At 39.3% G+C, this 16,249-nt stretch overlaps 1 protein-coding gene and 1 long non-coding RNA gene across 3 annotated transcripts; one reads left to right on the top strand and one right to left on the bottom strand.

The window, feature by feature from the left end:
• The first annotated feature begins 18 nt into the window (after positions 1-18).
• LOC149106295 (uncharacterized) lies at positions 19-8,065 on the top strand. The gene is made up of 2 exons (XR_016210024.1): positions 19-100; positions 6,384-8,065. It is a non-coding gene; the product is annotated as an uncharacterized LOC149106295 (long non-coding RNA).
• On the bottom strand, positions 7,374-16,087 carry LOC110069483 (beta-1 adrenergic receptor-like). 2 transcript variants are annotated; one of them, XM_020777007.2, is made up of 2 exons: positions 15,962-16,087; positions 7,374-8,954 (listed from the first exon to the last, which is right to left on the bottom strand). In XM_020777007.2, the coding sequence occupies exon 2, from the start codon at positions 8,939-8,941 to the stop codon at positions 7,982-7,984; it is 960 nt and encodes a 319-aa protein (XP_020632666.1). In that variant the 5' UTR covers positions 8,942-8,954; positions 15,962-16,087; the 3' UTR covers positions 7,374-7,981. The 2 variants fall into 2 exon arrangements, with proteins under 2 accessions (XP_020632666.1, XP_089154938.1); XM_089298812.1 differs by lacking the exon at positions 15,962-16,087 and adding an exon at positions 11,278-12,697.
• Positions 16,088-16,249: the final 162 nt, after the last annotated feature.

The following is a 16,249-nucleotide window of genomic DNA, read 5'->3' as shown; positions in this document are numbered from 1 at the left end:
GGTTTTTTTTGTTGAGTTGCCCTTTTAAGTTAACGCCCCTATCCTGGATAGACCACCTTACAAGATGCCTATGCTGTGATTGGACCGGGATGGGATCGAGGTAGCTGTTAAAATACTCTGCCTATAATTAATTTCAGAATAACAACATCGACTTCCGCAGTAAGATAAATCTACTTTCGTGTGGAAGACTTGAATGCTTTACAAAATTTGGCATCATTCACTTAAAAAATACATTATCTCTCGTACGAAATCGTGCTGTCGTAAAGCGCTAACACTCTTATTTTGTTTCAATAGCCGTGAAAGGAAAGTGCTCTCTTGTCATTCTTTCAAGCTCTTAAATTCCAGGGGGCGACGCCGTGATGCTGTAGCGGGTTATTTCGCGATAACTGTTCTCCGTGTGCGCTTGTTTACCATCGAAACATAATCATGTTTGCCATTATAAAGGGAATCGATCGCACGCGCCTTTGTTGTGTTTAATAGATTTGCAGTTTTCAACATCATTAACGAACCCACACATCAGGGTGAACTTTTGAACTGAAATCAAACTATGAAACCATCTTTTAATTGCCGCACTTTTCCCTAACTTGATGACAGATAAAACAATAACAAAAATAATATTAACGCGTGTCTGACTTGTCAAGAGAAAAGTCCGGATTCAAAACTGCGCACCCGTATTTGAAAGGGCTGTAAAACCCCGGGGGAAGTTTAAACCACATTTATACCACCGCGGGGGAGTGTACCTCAGCAATTTGAAAACTCTACCTTACTTCAGTCCAAATCTTTTTTGACCTTACCTCTAAAATCTGTATCGTATATCAGACTTAATGAAATACGATTTACAACGAAGACGTGTTTGCATGAATTCGAATAATTTGTAGGTCTTGAAGTCCCCTTTAAATAGCACACCACCCCTATATATGTCATGGATAACCCTTCTCCCCCAACGTTCCCTCCCAACAATTCCCCCCCCCCCTTCCTTCTTGGCCTCGTCCTTGCTACTCTTTCTTCTTTCTCCCCACCCCTAATGCTCTGCTAAGCCCAGATCAAGTTTCACTCTCCACTTCCCTTTAGAAAGCTAGAGTTCAATACCACTTGTCTAAGCCTGTTTCAACAAGATAATCACCTGTTCAGATGTAGGTTTAGGAATATTTCACGAAAAGCCGACGGCGTCTTGATAAATGAAATGTCACGGCGCCCATATTTCAGTTTGTTTCTAATTTTTCTCTTTCAATCACGTTATCCAGCCTACTCCTTTGTCAGTTTTCCGTCTGGTGATATCGAAAGCGAATTTTTGATGCACTAATCAAGGAAGGGATATTGGAACTTCGGAAGGCAACAATTAATTCTTTGGTCACCAGTTATTAAATAAAAATATCTAACAAACGTTATCGTGACGAAGAAAACATGCAACACTAATTTCACAATTTACGCTAATGGCATAATCCTGGATTAATTCAATAATGACCTTGCTTTCTACACGTGGTTTGTCGCTCATCTGTTCTGACTCGGATGTCATCGAAATTTTTCCCTCAGGCATAGATCTTCTGACATCAGGGAATGAATTTTCAGATATGTTAAAGATTATTTAGGGATTTGTGCCAAAAACCATATAATAGTTAACGTCAGTGCAAGAATCATAATACTTTTTGCCGTTGCATGGTACAATTTATGGCTCAAGATGTTCGTGCCGATTTGAGCTTTGATCACAACTTTAAGCTATAGTTACAGACAGGCAAATTATATATTAAAGCGCGAATTTTCTACGCTATCTCGATTTCACTGGTCTTTCCGCAGTTGCATTAGCATAAACCGTGACGTCATAGCAGCATTAGTTTGGCACGTGCTCTTGAGAGGCTCGCTGGACTCTGAGTTGAAAGGTCTGGGTTGGAGGACCGGCTGGGGTCATAGTGCTACTGTGTTCTTGGCCGGTAAGACACTTAACTCGCTCTGTCTCTCTTCACCCAGGGGTGTAAATGACTTCCAGTGTTAAACTAGCATCCATAGAGAGTATTACTCAACTAAGTTACACTTCTCTGATGTGGGATACGTTTGCCGGATTAAACTTTTCATCCATATCTACGTTATTCAATTTTTTCATGTAACGCAAGCGCAGTTATAATCCAGTTAAAATGGCCGCCGAACTGTACAATCTTCCTCTGTGAGCGGTTTTTCGAAAATATGTTTACCAAAGAACAGAGGATTGGGCTTTACTTTAAAATTAGTCAATAAAAAAGCGGTCAAAAAAAAAAGAAAAAAAAAAAAAGGTGTTGCCAAAAACGAAAGCCGAGTGAAAGAGCAAAATTAAGAAACATGGCGGAAGTGTAGTGCTTCACTCCTCCCCCTCACTCCTCTCCCACCACTCCCCCGCCGATGCAGCCAACGGTTTCTTTAGTAATTACACCTTTGCCTTCACTAATAAACTACTCGCATGAGAGCGAACGAAAAATAAATGTGAAAATAAAGGAGCTTTTTAACCTTCAAACACAATGTTCCTCAACAGCATCCAATACTGGACTGATCAACAGTTAGAAATTCAGCTCTAACAAACCCGTCCGCAATACGCCGGAGGAATCTGAGGTTTCACTCGCATCAGATGTATCAAATCTTTTACGTCCATATTACGCTGGAGGAATTTAAAAACGCAACAATCACCGGTCATTCTGCATTTATGTTAGAAGAAAACACGGACAGGGAAACCGAACGATAACCGTGGTTACATCGTTTCGTAAAGCTCCGTTTACAAAATGTTTTCCGTCCACACGAAAACGGAAAGCCGGCGTTTTCAAATTTCTCCCGTTTGAAGAGCGTTTTCAAAAAGTTCTGTTTTCGTGACGGATTAGAATGGACGGTAGGCCTGACTGGAGAAATAAAGCCCCGCTTTAATTTCACATTACTCCGGCGTAGTGTGGATTGGGACCGAAGAAAAGCATGTCAGTGCATGCGGAGACTAGAAAGTGATGCAACAAAAGAACTGGACTAAAGAAGTTCCGTTTCATGCACCAGCAAAATATAGATTTTCTTTAACCGGAACTGTAGCCTGTTACGTGAGTTAAGAGCTGGAAAATAGTCAAACGAGTTAGATTTCTAAAAATAAACATTTAGAAAATTACTCTGATCCGAGTCGAGAAAAGACGTAGTTTTTGATTCGCAACAAGAAAGCATGCAACACATAGATATCTACTGTTCACTTGCTGAGGCTAAAAACACATTTTCATAACCAGGGGCCTATTTCTCGAAAGCTCCGGAAAGTTTTCGGGCCCGAACAGCCATTTTTAGTTAATCGGTATTTAAAGACAGAGAGGTGTACACGCCTGAAACTTCTTGTAGGAAATGGAACCTCTGGTTATATTAAGAATATGTGATAAGAACAGCTCTGTAATTGTAAGATTTGAGATTTTGCTGCGGTTTTCCGGGTGCGAAAACTTTTCGGGACCTTCGAGAAACGGGCCCCAGGGCTTGATTGGACATTTCTGAGAGTTTAAAACGTCAACGCACATTTTTGTTTCTTTGACGGAAGAAAATTGGCTTTTTAATGCAAAAGCAAGTCGAGCAGGAAAGCAGTTCTTGTAAACTAGCACGTTGTAAAAATATACACATCTTGATTTAACAAAACCCTCACCTTATTTGGCCGTCACAATTCAATGATCAGGTCGCTTTCGAAAGTGAAAAAAGTACCTCTAAGCGTGACAGATCAACAAAATACTGGAAAGAAAGGAAAAGAGAATATCAAAAGTTTCGAACTGGAAACGATTTCCAATTAGTGAGGATTTTGACATTACATTCTGCACCTTCTTTCCTCACAAAAGACTAAGACCAAAGAGTTGTGTTAAGTTGGCTAACGGACTTACACATTTTTACACATTTTATTTCAATTGAAGTTAAGAAAATTAAAAAGATTGTGAACTGATCCGCTGGTAGCACTCAGCGCGGCCTATCCAGGTGGATCAGTTGCTCTCATTTGAAACACACTGACCGACTTATGACTCTCATTTAACGCACACTAAATCTTTCCAGCCGAGCGTTTTAGAGTTTCTCTTAAGCGCTACAGCCTAGGGACTATTTGCTACGTTCTGCAAGAAAAATGTTGATGTTGGTGCCACATAACCGATAAATCCTCCATTAACAAAGCTTGTTCGGTCAAGATGACTGGATTTTGGCCCAGTAGTTTAAAGGAGCTCAGTCACGGTATTTTTAGTTATTTTGGCCACAAACAAAATTACCTTTAAATGGTTAGAAACCTGGAAATAACAGTTTAAGGCTGGTTTCCATATGATCGCAGACGATCGCGGATCGCGGATCGCAGATCGCAAAAAGTTCTGCGATCGTCTGCGATCAATTGCGATCGTGCGATCATATGGAAACCAAAGTTCTGCGATCTGCGATCGAAACGTATCCCATAATATTTTGAATTCCGACCCATGATTCAACGCTTCTTTACAACAAAGCAACTGCTTATTTGTTGTAAACATGGCTGGCGTTGAAAAAGGTAACGTTAGTAACGAGAAATTTATGGAGGAAGTTGTGCGATATCAGTGCGTTTACCACCGTGACAGTAAAGATTTCAAAGACAAAGACAAAAAGGCTAACTGCTGGGAAAAAATCGGAGAGAAATTTAATTTATCGGCGGCTGAGGCGGAGGTCAAATTCCGCAACATAAGAACTGCGTATGGTCGTTATCTGAAGCGATTGAAAACGCTACCCTCTGGATCGGGGCGAGATCCACTGCCAAGGGAATTTCAAAATAGCTTGATGAAAAGAAGAAATAAATTTGCTTGCAGCAAAATTTCCTCCTCGACGTCCGCCATGTTGTTTGCTGCGATTTTCTCGCCAGCGCAACGTGCGTGTAATTTTGACAGTTCCGCTGTCCGAAATGTATGCAACATTCGACTCTGCGATCGCTTGCGATCGTCTGCGATTATATGGAAACAACTCTCTTTGCGATCGTCTGCGATCTGCGATTTGCGATCCGCGATCGTCTGCGATCATATGGAAACCAGCCTTTGATAAAATAGAAAAACACCAAAGAGATGACGATAAACCATAAAGGAACATGGATGGCTAACGATGGAGGAGATTAACACGGATTACAAACGACGAATTTGAAAAATTGAGGCTAAACTTTTCAATATGCGCAAACCGTGACTGAGCTCTTTTAATGCATGATTACGAGTCCGTAATGCGCCTCCGTCTATGAAGGCTGGTCTCCATATGATCGCAGACGATCGCGGATCGCGGATCGCAGATCGCAAAAAGTTCTGCGATCGTCTGCGATCATATGGAAACCAAAGTTCTGCGATCTGCGATCGAAACATATCCCATAATATTTGGAATTCCGACCCATGATTCAACGCTTCTTAGCAACAAAGCAACCGCTTATTTGTTGTAAACATGGCTGACGATGAACAGGGTAACGTTAGTAACGAGAAATTTATGGAGCAAGTGGCGCGATATGAGTGCGTTTACCACCGTAACGTAAAGATTTCAAAGACAAAAACAAAAAGGCTAACTGCTGGGAAAAAATCGGGGAGAAATTTAATTTATCGGCGGCTGAGGTGGAGGTCAAATTCCGCAACATAAGAACTGCGTATGGTTGTTATCTGAAGCGATTGAAAACACTATCTTCTGGATCGGGGCGGGATGCAGTGCCAAGGGAATTTCAAAATAGGTTGACTAAAAGAAGAAATTAATTTGCCTGGAGCAAAATTTCCTCCTCGACGTCCGCCATATTGTTTGCTGCGATTTTCCAGTCAGCACAACGCGCATGTAATTTTGACACTGTCCGAAATGTATGCAACAGTCGTTTGCGACCGTCTCCGATTATATGGAAACCAGCCTTAAGCACGAGTACACTCTTTTTTTATGTAAGAACCTTTTCTGTAAGAACGTTGAGGATGAGATTAATCAAAATTTTAAGAATGTATTAAGGGCATTCCTCAGTCTGAGAGTCGATTAACAACGCTTTTATTTTGCTAAACTGTATGTATTAAATAACAAGCATAAAATAACGGTAACAAAAAAGTAAAATTAACCCGAATACATCAGGGCATGTTTTATATAACATTAACAATGGTTTTCTTATTGCATGACACACAAAAACATCTAGGTTTTTAATAATCAACAGTTCTTATTTATAACTGTTCCAAAATAACTTCCACGCCATCAAAGTCATCAGGTGATACAAAGTCTGAAGTATCATCAACATGGGTAGTTGACCCTGTATACAATATGTACTGATCAGTATGTGTTGGTTTCCTGTAGACACTGGTGGTAAGGCGGCCATCAGGTTCTCTATAAACTGACGTGTCGAGAAAGGCGATCTTGCTGTTATTCTCGATCTCCATGGTGAAACGGATTGATGGTTGTTGACTGTTTATGTGTTGCAGGAAGACGTCAACTCTATCCCAATCCAGGATGGTGAAAGTATCATCTACGTAGCGTTTCCAGACTTTAGGCTTGCAAGGTGCGGACTCTATTGCTTGTCCTAACGTATGATTCACACCACCCTCAGTCAGTAAAGCGCGGTATTGTGAAGTGTCTGTACAACCGGGCTAAACGTCTCGTGACCAAACCATCTGTAATTGCTGGAGAGAAGAAACATCTGTCATCTGTACTTGTTTCTAACGGATATCCCTCCTCTTTTGTACAGAAGATCACAAAGGCACGAACAACCCCTAGAAGAGAGCCCGTCGCGGAATTTAAATCCACCGCCGTTTTACCTTATGTCTAAGGAGTTTCAGAGTCTCTCCGCCGCTGCCTAGAACAACAAGGCATTCGCACCGTCTTTAAGTCCGACACGACACTTCGGTCACACTTAGTGCGACCAAAGGACATCGTCAACCCGGCTAAACAAGATGGTGTTTTCTAAAGGATTCCCTGTGAGTGCGGCAAAGTCTACATCGGAGACAGGGAGATCTATGCAGGAGAGGATTAAAGAATATGACAGGGATATACGACTCGCCCGTACCCAGACCTCTGCCGTTTCTGAACACACCCACGAGAACGGCCACTATCCTATCTGGAATGAGGTCAAGTTTATTGATCGAGATCCTCACTGGTACACACGTAGGGTCAAGGAAGCTATTCACATAAGACTTCACCCTAATAACATCAACAGGGATAGTGGAATTGAAATTCCTGAAGCATGGATGCCCACGATCAAAACACACAACAACAGGAGAACGGTACAACAGCGGACCACTGAGGGAACAGCTACTCGCCGGAACAATGGAACAATAGGAGGATCGAAATGCACCAATCACAGCCGACCTTTGTGATATAAATGATACCGTGCAATCAGTCGACCTTATCGCCTGAAAAAGACTAGCAGTAAGCAGTCGAAACGTCGCGATCTACATCTCAAGTGACTACATCGAGAGACAAACGATAATACACTTTATTATTGCATCTACCACGATGAATAACAACAACCTTTCCCCCGACATACATTGTACACCTTTTTTTAACCACTCCTTAGTGGTCTTTCTTAAACACTTTTATAGCTTAACTCGAGAAAACATTGGATTTAGTTTCGCCTTAGAGAGTGAATTCTTTTGGCCGAACTTGTCGCAAAAAGTACCTGCTTTATTAACCGTACAAATTAGACGTTCACTAATATTTAACAAACAAATTGCGGGCTCTGTTCTGTTATAAAGCCATATTTGTACCCTCAACGAAACACAAACGTATCCACTGAACGTTAAGACGTGTGAAGCCTTTTGAAAGATAGATTGAGAGAGGAATACCATTCCGACCTGAGTCTCGGAGATGTTGAGTAGTTATTTATATTGTGTAATTCTTAACGCTTGTAAAATGGTTTTTGATAATGGTTTGCAATGAAATCCAGCAATTGAGGGTTGAAGACTCACAATTATTTCGAGGTTTAAAGAGGCTCTTCAGGTTTCAAAACACTATTAGTCGATCTAACAGTAGCTTAGAGTAGGCAGCCACAAATTATAAAATACGATTTTTCCCATTAGATACATTATCCTTTTCGATAAATGATTTTCTTTAGAGTAGACCGAAAATCCTGCAATCTGAGAGAATAAATAACTGGATTAAGAAAAGAGTTCGCGTAATGAAGTAACTTGCAGAGGTAAATTGCTTGGTATGACGGCTGCGCAGAACAAGGAAAGACCTTGCATTTCAAAAACACGATTAGATTGACGATGTGAAATGGAAGCCAAGTTAGGATAAACACCGTTGTTACTATAAACACAGTCATTGCAAGTTTTCTGTCGTTTTCTATGGCTCGCCTGCTGCGCTCCTTGCCAGCATGTTGGCATAAACTTGTCAACGGACGCAGCCTTTTTTCTGAGCCTGCGTCGGACGACTCTAAGCTGGCCTCTCTAAAATACGCCTTCATCTCTTTTGCTTTCAACCAAATAGCGAGGTAGGCTAACAGCATGACTAACATTGACGAGAAAAAAGTCAGAATCAAAAACCAGAAAAAGACTTTGTGTTGGATTAATTCATATTCGTGGAAAAAGTATAGACTTGACAAGAGAGTTGCTAGGATCCAAACAAAAGACACAGACAAGTTGTACAACGTTCGCGTTGAGGTGCGATGACGAAGAGGAAAACAAATAGCATACACTCTTTCTAAAGCAATGATGGTGAGAGTGAACGTAGAACCCAGACCACAAAATACGTCCAGCGCTTTCACGATTTTCAAAACCGTGGATTTCGAGACAAAACTATCCTGCCAAAAGCTAACGATTTGGTAAATGAAAGCCGGACCCGAAAACATTCCCACTGTCAAATCCGCCACAGCCAGGGAGAGAAGGAAATAGCTTGTGCGCCTGCGTAGTAGTCTCTTTCTAGTAAGCACCGCAATAGCTATTGAGTTGCCAGTAATTGTGGCCAGCGACACTACGCCAAAGGCAAGCGACCAACCGACTAACGAGGCGACGTCTGCTTGGTCTCCTTGTGAAGTTTCGTTCATTTCTTCTCCCAATCTGGAAAACCGTGAACAAAGAAGTTGCTTTAGTGATACGTTCACTAACAAATATAGAACGTTTTACATTTAAGGACGGTGCTTACTAAATACAAAGGTTTTTGCGCCAGGTTAGGACCACGCGGAAAAAGTACATCTTTGCAAGGGCTATTGGAATCCACAAAGAAAACTGGGGGTAGCCACGCATTTGTTCGAGATAATTTGTCTTGAATTTCAACAAAAGTACTGACATCAGCATTTTTCTGACAAAAGAAGAAAAAGATATTTCTTCACAGATTTCTCTAGAATTCGCCTTTACATACAGAAAAGCAAACAAATTTATAAAGGTCTTAAAACTGCATGGTAAATGGCGACATAAAAACCATTTTTGATATCTTTTAAATAACAAAATCGTTGCAACAGCGCTTTTAGCGTCTCTGACAGCCTTCCTCGGGTTCAGCTAAAATAGTCTAAACAACTTTTGTTCACAACCATAAATTAATCACGTGTTGAATAGGCTTGCCACTTCCATTTCATAACAGAAAATGTAGGGGTAACCACGCGTTTTTTAAAGTTATTGATCTTTTTTGAAAACTTTTACGGCGCCCGTTACATTTCTTTCCGGTCACCTCTCCAGTAGGTAAAACAATTGCGTATCTCACACTTGTTTTGCGCGCGCACTACGCCATCTGCAGGTACATTACAGCCGGATTTCAGGATAGTAGCTTACGATGCTCCTTAAATCGTCTGTTGATGGCGCTTTTCAAAAGATGTTTCTTAATTGCCAATACATCTTGTCGGGCGGTGTTTGAAGGTAGGTGAAAACAAAGAAACTTCGGGTAAACATTGAGCGACTTGTAGTTTCGCAGGAACGCTAAATCCAGTTCCGACTTTCGTGTCTTGATCGAGATCTTCTCGAGTTTGCGGAGGTCAAAGGGGCTGATCCTTCCATCATACTTGGCTGCGATGTCGTAGATTATTGCTCCAAAAGGTCGAAACATGTTTGTGAAAATTAAAAAAGTCGTATTATTTTTGAAAATTTCTACATTTTTGCTGCTGTCTCGACCTTTTGGAGCAATAATCTACGACATCGCAGCCAAGTATGATGGAAGGATCAGCCCTTCTGATCTGCGCAAACTCGAGAAGATCTCGTTCAAGACACGAAAGTCGGAACTGGATTTAGCGTTCCTGCGAAACTGCAAGTCGCTCAATGTTTACCCGAAGTTTCTTTGTTTTCACCTACCTTCAAACACCGCCCGACAAGATGTATTGGCAATTATGAAACATCTTTTGAAAAGCGCCATCAACAGACGATTTCAGGATAATTTTCAACAGATAACAGCTAGTTTTTCAGGTGGAAGACGTTATCAGTTAATGCTTAGGATATGCTACTATTCTGGTATTCCTGGTTTAAGTACAAGTCCATTAAACTTGATTTGGTCACAGCATGGATAGTAGAAGACTGTCTCTTTACTATCCATGGTCACAGTAGGAAAATTTGCTTTCATTTTAGTCGTGTACTAGGTAACGTAGTTGATTGCATCACTGTTCACCCTAGGGCGCGCGTGGCGCTTAAACCATGCCTTGCGTGATGCGCAGAACGTGTGCGCACTAACAAAAGTAGGCACCGTCCTTAACTTAAAGCGCAAGTTTGAAGCTTCGAAAGTTTCTAAATAAATGCTAACTTAAGTGTAGTTTCTCTATTAAAAAACGACAACAACAACAAAAATACTTCTAGTCACACAAAGTAACCGAATTAACGTCCGTCTTTATTACCATATGTTAGTTCCACGTACCTAATCTTCTTAGACTGATGAAAAATCTAGTGACGTTAAAACAGCCAAACAAGGAATTAATTATTCAATTTGTCTGTTGTGTCGTTTTCGATGCGATTTTCGGTTAATTTCGACTTTCAGAAAAGCTGAAGGAGTTTTTGGATGACTTTTTACCCAAAAGTTCTCTTCCATATATTTTCCCCCTCGGAATTGTCGGTTTCTTCAGTCAAATGGGAAGCGTCCTAAGCTGCCATTTTAAAAAACAGGTCTAGACGCATGCGCATCACGCAACTCGATCTATGTTAATCTGCAATGTAGTAGTTTTGTTTGTAAATTTCGAGTGATCCTTGGTTCGAGTTTCATGGATCGCCCTTTTTGCGCAATATTCCATTGAATAAAATTGATGACCGGAGCTATTTTTTCGAAGTCACTCTAACTATTTTAACCGCTCGCATTCAATACAATAGCGGCATAAATATATGCGTATTTTTTCTTTATACTTATGGTCTCTAAAAATCAGTAAAGATTAATTGTGCCACGCATTTTAAATACAAACAAAGGCTTACTAACTCTGTGTTCATTGAGATTCCACCTTGAAAACTGCGGTTTGCGCCCGCGTGAGAAACCATGTCCATATAACAACTCTCCGTGGACAAATTCTCGGCTTGATGTACGACAAACGCATTTAATTAACGATTGCTTATGCGAACGTGAGTGTGTAATATAATACTTTTGAAAAAAGCTATCAACTTTTAATTTCTTTTTCGCCTGAAGTGCCAGTGATTGATTATTTCCGAGAACAAATGCGAACAAAATGATTGCAGTGGGTTGACATTGATCAGAAAGGCAGCTTTCTGAAAAGTAAACACATTTTTTTCTCAATGATTTTAACTCCATGGCTTTCAACACGAGTAAAGGTATACGTAATTCTCGAGAGGTATTGAACGATCTAAAACTGATGTAGTATGTAGTATCAGTATTTACTTAAAATGAAGTGAAAAGCCGTATGTTCTTTTGATCCATCTTTTATTTTATTGAATATATATTTCACTAACCGAAGCGCGAGAGTTTACCTTGAAAAGCCGATAGCAATTTCAGTATCAAATCTTTTAACCTTGTCAACTCATCTTGTATGACACTTCGATAGAAAACTCTGACGGAAAAAAAATGAAGGAAAAATAAAAATGTAAACAAATTCCTTTTAAAGCAAATACATCTCCTTGTACTCGACGAATATCTTTATTTTACTCTACAAGGGGAAACAGAAGGCGTTCAGCCCAGCGACTACTTTCTCATCTCGTATGATTTAGAAACGTTTCGTGGCAACCACGGAGTGCTAGGAAAATCCCAGACATATCTGACGGTCATTCTTTCTATGTTGAAATGATGGGCTTCTAAGTTTTTCCTCGAAGAGTTCTTTTAAAAATATGTAATTTTGTTGGATCATTTTGCAGGTAAAAGAACCGATACATACTGTGCTAAGTTTGCAAAATAATGGTTGTTCCTTTATAGTTCTTTTAATGTTATTTGTACGGTCGGTGGCAATTTTGCAAAGCTTTGAAAGGAAAATTAATGTCTGTTCGTTTAATATTCCTTTGCCAACTTATCCTATGTTTGTTGGGTTAAGGTTAACCTATCCTGACGAGAAATATCATGTATATCGTGTTATTTGTGACTATATGAAGATCGTGTTTCGATATTGTCTGGTAGGGTGAGCTAGTTTTGCTCCTACACCTGCTTGCAAGTTCATATGGCCTTGCACAATTAATGGTGATGAAGTGTGCATTTGCCCAGAAACTATTTTCGAACGGCTACTTTCGGCTACTACTATTTGCTTTCGTGTACATAAAACATAAAAAGATTCTGCCAGTTTTTATTTCCTTTGCGGTAAAAGCTGATTTCCTGTATTTTCAATAAGTAAACTTCTCAAGCGATACTTTGTCAATGCGAAAAATGTATATTTTGTCGGTACGGTTCGACAAATGCAATACTAATGAAAAAAAACAAAACAAAACAAAACAAAACAACGCTTAAGTGGGTCGGAGAACAGAAGTTTCGTAAATTCTAGTTGTATTAACTACAGCTGTACGCCATGATGAACGAGCAAATTAAGTTTGTAATAAGGGAAAGGTGTTAAGATTAAAAACTAGTCGAGTGCATTTATAGGTCTTTCGTTTTTAGAACTTAAAGTGTGTCTTTGATTGACAAAGAAGTTCAGGGACATTTAATTTCAATTGAGCTCAATAGCTGGAGAACAAAATGAGAACTTAATTTATGCTAACGGTTGGTTTTCATATGCTTTAACTCTGTTTTTTTTTAATGCACAGCCCGTTTACGTTTGAGTTTTGCACCGGTAAAACCCGTAACTCTCAAAAAACAAAAAGGCTGATCAAATTGTACGTCAGCTAGGCGGGAAAAATTAAGTTGTTGAGGCGAAAACGGATCTGCAAGGTTCACAGACAACAGAGCTAGGTCCCCAAAGTAAAATTATTCGGAAGTTTTACGTGAATAGATTAGAAATCTTTCTTTTATTTTCCAAATGTTGTATCTCACGCCAATTTGTTGTATCCTACATTTTCAAAATGGCCAAATAAAATAATTCATTATAAGCATGAAGTAGAACATGTTTTGTTGTGATATAATTTGATTGCAACTACCAGAATCTATAATTTTCAAGAGAAAAATCTGAAGCTTTCTGACGTGCATGTGTAGTCATATAACGACGTAAAAACATTGCAAAATATACTGCATCTAGCGCTGAATAACGAACGAGTTTTCATGTCAAAAATACGGTATTATCAGCAGATAAGAGGCTTTGTTATATAACTAGAGTTTAGTTTAATTTAACGCGCGGTCCCATTGGTTGATTTTTAGTCTTTTATATTTTATCTAAATGTTCCGCGCCGGGCAACAAAACATGGGTTACTTTGACTTCTCCCTGCCTGATAACTTTATACTTAACTCCAGCTATGTAACAAAACATTTCATTTCTGGTCCCTTGAGAGAGAGTAATTTGTTTTCCCTCGGAAAATCTAGATATCGAGGGAAAACTGTTGCCCTGGTGACCAGTGACAGATATAACCAATCGGGTAGATAATTCTAATTAGATCTTTTGTACGCTCACTCTTATAAAGGGACCAATCGTTTGTTCGTGAAGAAATGACTATTAAATGGAAGGTTTGATTTGCTAATCAAACGTCTTTTTTATTCCGGAGTTGAACAGCAGTTCCACCTACTTCACACATGCATATAAGTCGATAATAACCTAGTTAGTCTTCCCGTCGATAATTAACAAAACTTGTGAAATTAAGACAGGGGGCAAATCGATCGGAAGTCGTGAAAAAATGACAATACGCTTCCGAGTTGTGCTCAAAGGTTCAAATACAAACTATGGGAGCCGGTCAGTTCAAACCGTAACTGCCAGTAATGAAATAAGTTAAGGTGGTGAAACTGAATTCCAAAGAAATGTTTTATTGCAAAAACAAATCATAGCAAAGACGAATATTCGTTATTATTCTGTTGGTTTGTGCTTTTTTTTTACTTTCAGCAGGGGTTTTCCTTTAATTTACAAATAATTTTACAAGCCAAGGAGCCTCTTCTTAATGTGTCACTTTGTTTGTGTGGCTTTGTATTCAGAGGCGCGTAACCAACAGAAACCAAACACAAAATGAAGTAAACATCAGTCAAGCGTAATCACGTGGGAAGTGAACTGGAAAAAAGCCAAATGACCTTAAGACAAAATTTATCGTGAGTTAAAATGCCATGTATGAAAGTCTGGAACAGTGGATTTCTCAGATAAGATTTTAGTCGCTAAAAACTTGAGTTCAGGAACTACATTAATATACTAACGTAAGGAGTTTGGTTTGCCCACGTTTGGTCTGTGTTGACATTTAAATGATTTAAAACTCGTGCAACAAAACAGGGGTCCTTTTGCCGACTTCAAACTGCATTAGCGATTTTGAAAGGTAACAGCTTTCAGAGATATACAGGAAAATGTCACCGAAGACGTAATTGTCTTGCATCGCTGCAAAATATGTTAAAAACAGAAAATTTCAACCCAAAATTCCTTCAACTAAAAAATGGTTACAATGTTTCGGATAAATGGTCTAGGACAACTGTATGTTACATTTTAATTTGTGTATTAAGAAAAGTTAAAGTAAACACATGTATTCTTTGTACTTGGACTCTGCAGAGGGTTTACAGTCTTTTTTATCTACTAAAAATGTCCAATTAACGCCGAAAAACAGATGCCCTTATCTGCGCTTTTGGCATGTTGCGTTGAATTTTCAAGTTCGATGGCAATGATTCTAGGAAAAATTTAGTGAATGATTGCCATCAGTGTTAGCAATGGTTAGCTTCTGGTGCTTCCATTCAAACCGCTCCACTTTGTAACACAAGCAAAATCGACCAGTCTGAATTGCTGAGCGAACTCTGCCTCGTAAAGAAAGTCATTTGATGATCTATGTTATAAAGCTTTGTAATTCAGACCACGTTTTGTTTGAGCAAAATAGCGATAACAAAATAATACATTTGTCTCAAGTCCGAAGCGGATGTCGTGGCGGAATTGAGTTGGCCAGCGATTCGGCAGGCTGAAATCTCTCAGCAAAGTGAAATGTCCCCGATAATTAATGAACTAAATGCGATTTATTTAATTCGTATCTGTATTTCCCTTGGAAGGAAAATTGACTGGAAAAACCCCGATTGAGCGAAAACATTTTCCACTGGCAGCACTCGACTTGCAAACACTTTCTTGAAACACACTTAAAAGAATAGAAAATCTGCTTTTTACCCTAAAGCTATTGAACCTTAAACCAAAATATTTTCAAAAATATCCTTTCTATCAAAAATCGCCGATCATTTTGTATCGATGTAAACTAAAAACGCATTATCGTTGATTTCGATTCGTGCCTTTGTTTTCAACACTAGAATATAGCTTTAAACTGCTTCCTTTAAAACGTTTACATACACACCATTCTGAGTGACCTTCAAATTGGGCTTTGAAAGAGACTGGCGGGTTGTGATATTTGAATAATTTAGCTCCTTTTAAAGAAGTTAATCTATACTCTTTTCAAATAATGAACATGATGTTTTTCGTGGATTAGAAACTATTAGGTTAATAAAAAATACGAGGAAGAAGCTGATAAGTCGAGACCTTTTGAAACTCCATAGTTCCTTGGCCACTATCACTGAGTTATTTCTTGATACCTAAATTCCATTTCATTGTTATAGAATTAGAAAGAATCGAACACGATACCTTTTTGGTGGATGTTTTCTCCCCTTCGTTAAGTCTGGGTATAGCAAATAAAGCTTCCCTACGGATTCGCAGCGGTGATTGAAACAACTTGCCCCAAACCACTTGAGGTGAAATCAAAACCTACTCCGCTCAGTGAAAGCGTATACATATGCAAATGAGAAAGGCTCAATATCATTGTGCATGCATGTTGACTTAGTCATCTCTAAAAACAACGATTTACTGCTGTCGATTTTCACACGTAAATAGAATCAACGTTTTTAGGGGAAAGTGTTGACGATTGATTTTGCA

The sequence above is a fragment of the Orbicella faveolata genome, unplaced genomic scaffold (genome assembly GCF_042242905.1).
Source record: "Orbicella faveolata isolate gen_17 unplaced genomic scaffold, um_ofav_v1 contig_3, whole genome shotgun sequence".
Classification (NCBI taxonomy): Eukaryota; Metazoa; Cnidaria; class Anthozoa; order Scleractinia; family Merulinidae; genus Orbicella; species Orbicella faveolata.
The sequence above is the reverse complement of the archived record's forward strand: the minus strand, read 5'-3'. Positions and strand labels throughout refer to the sequence as shown.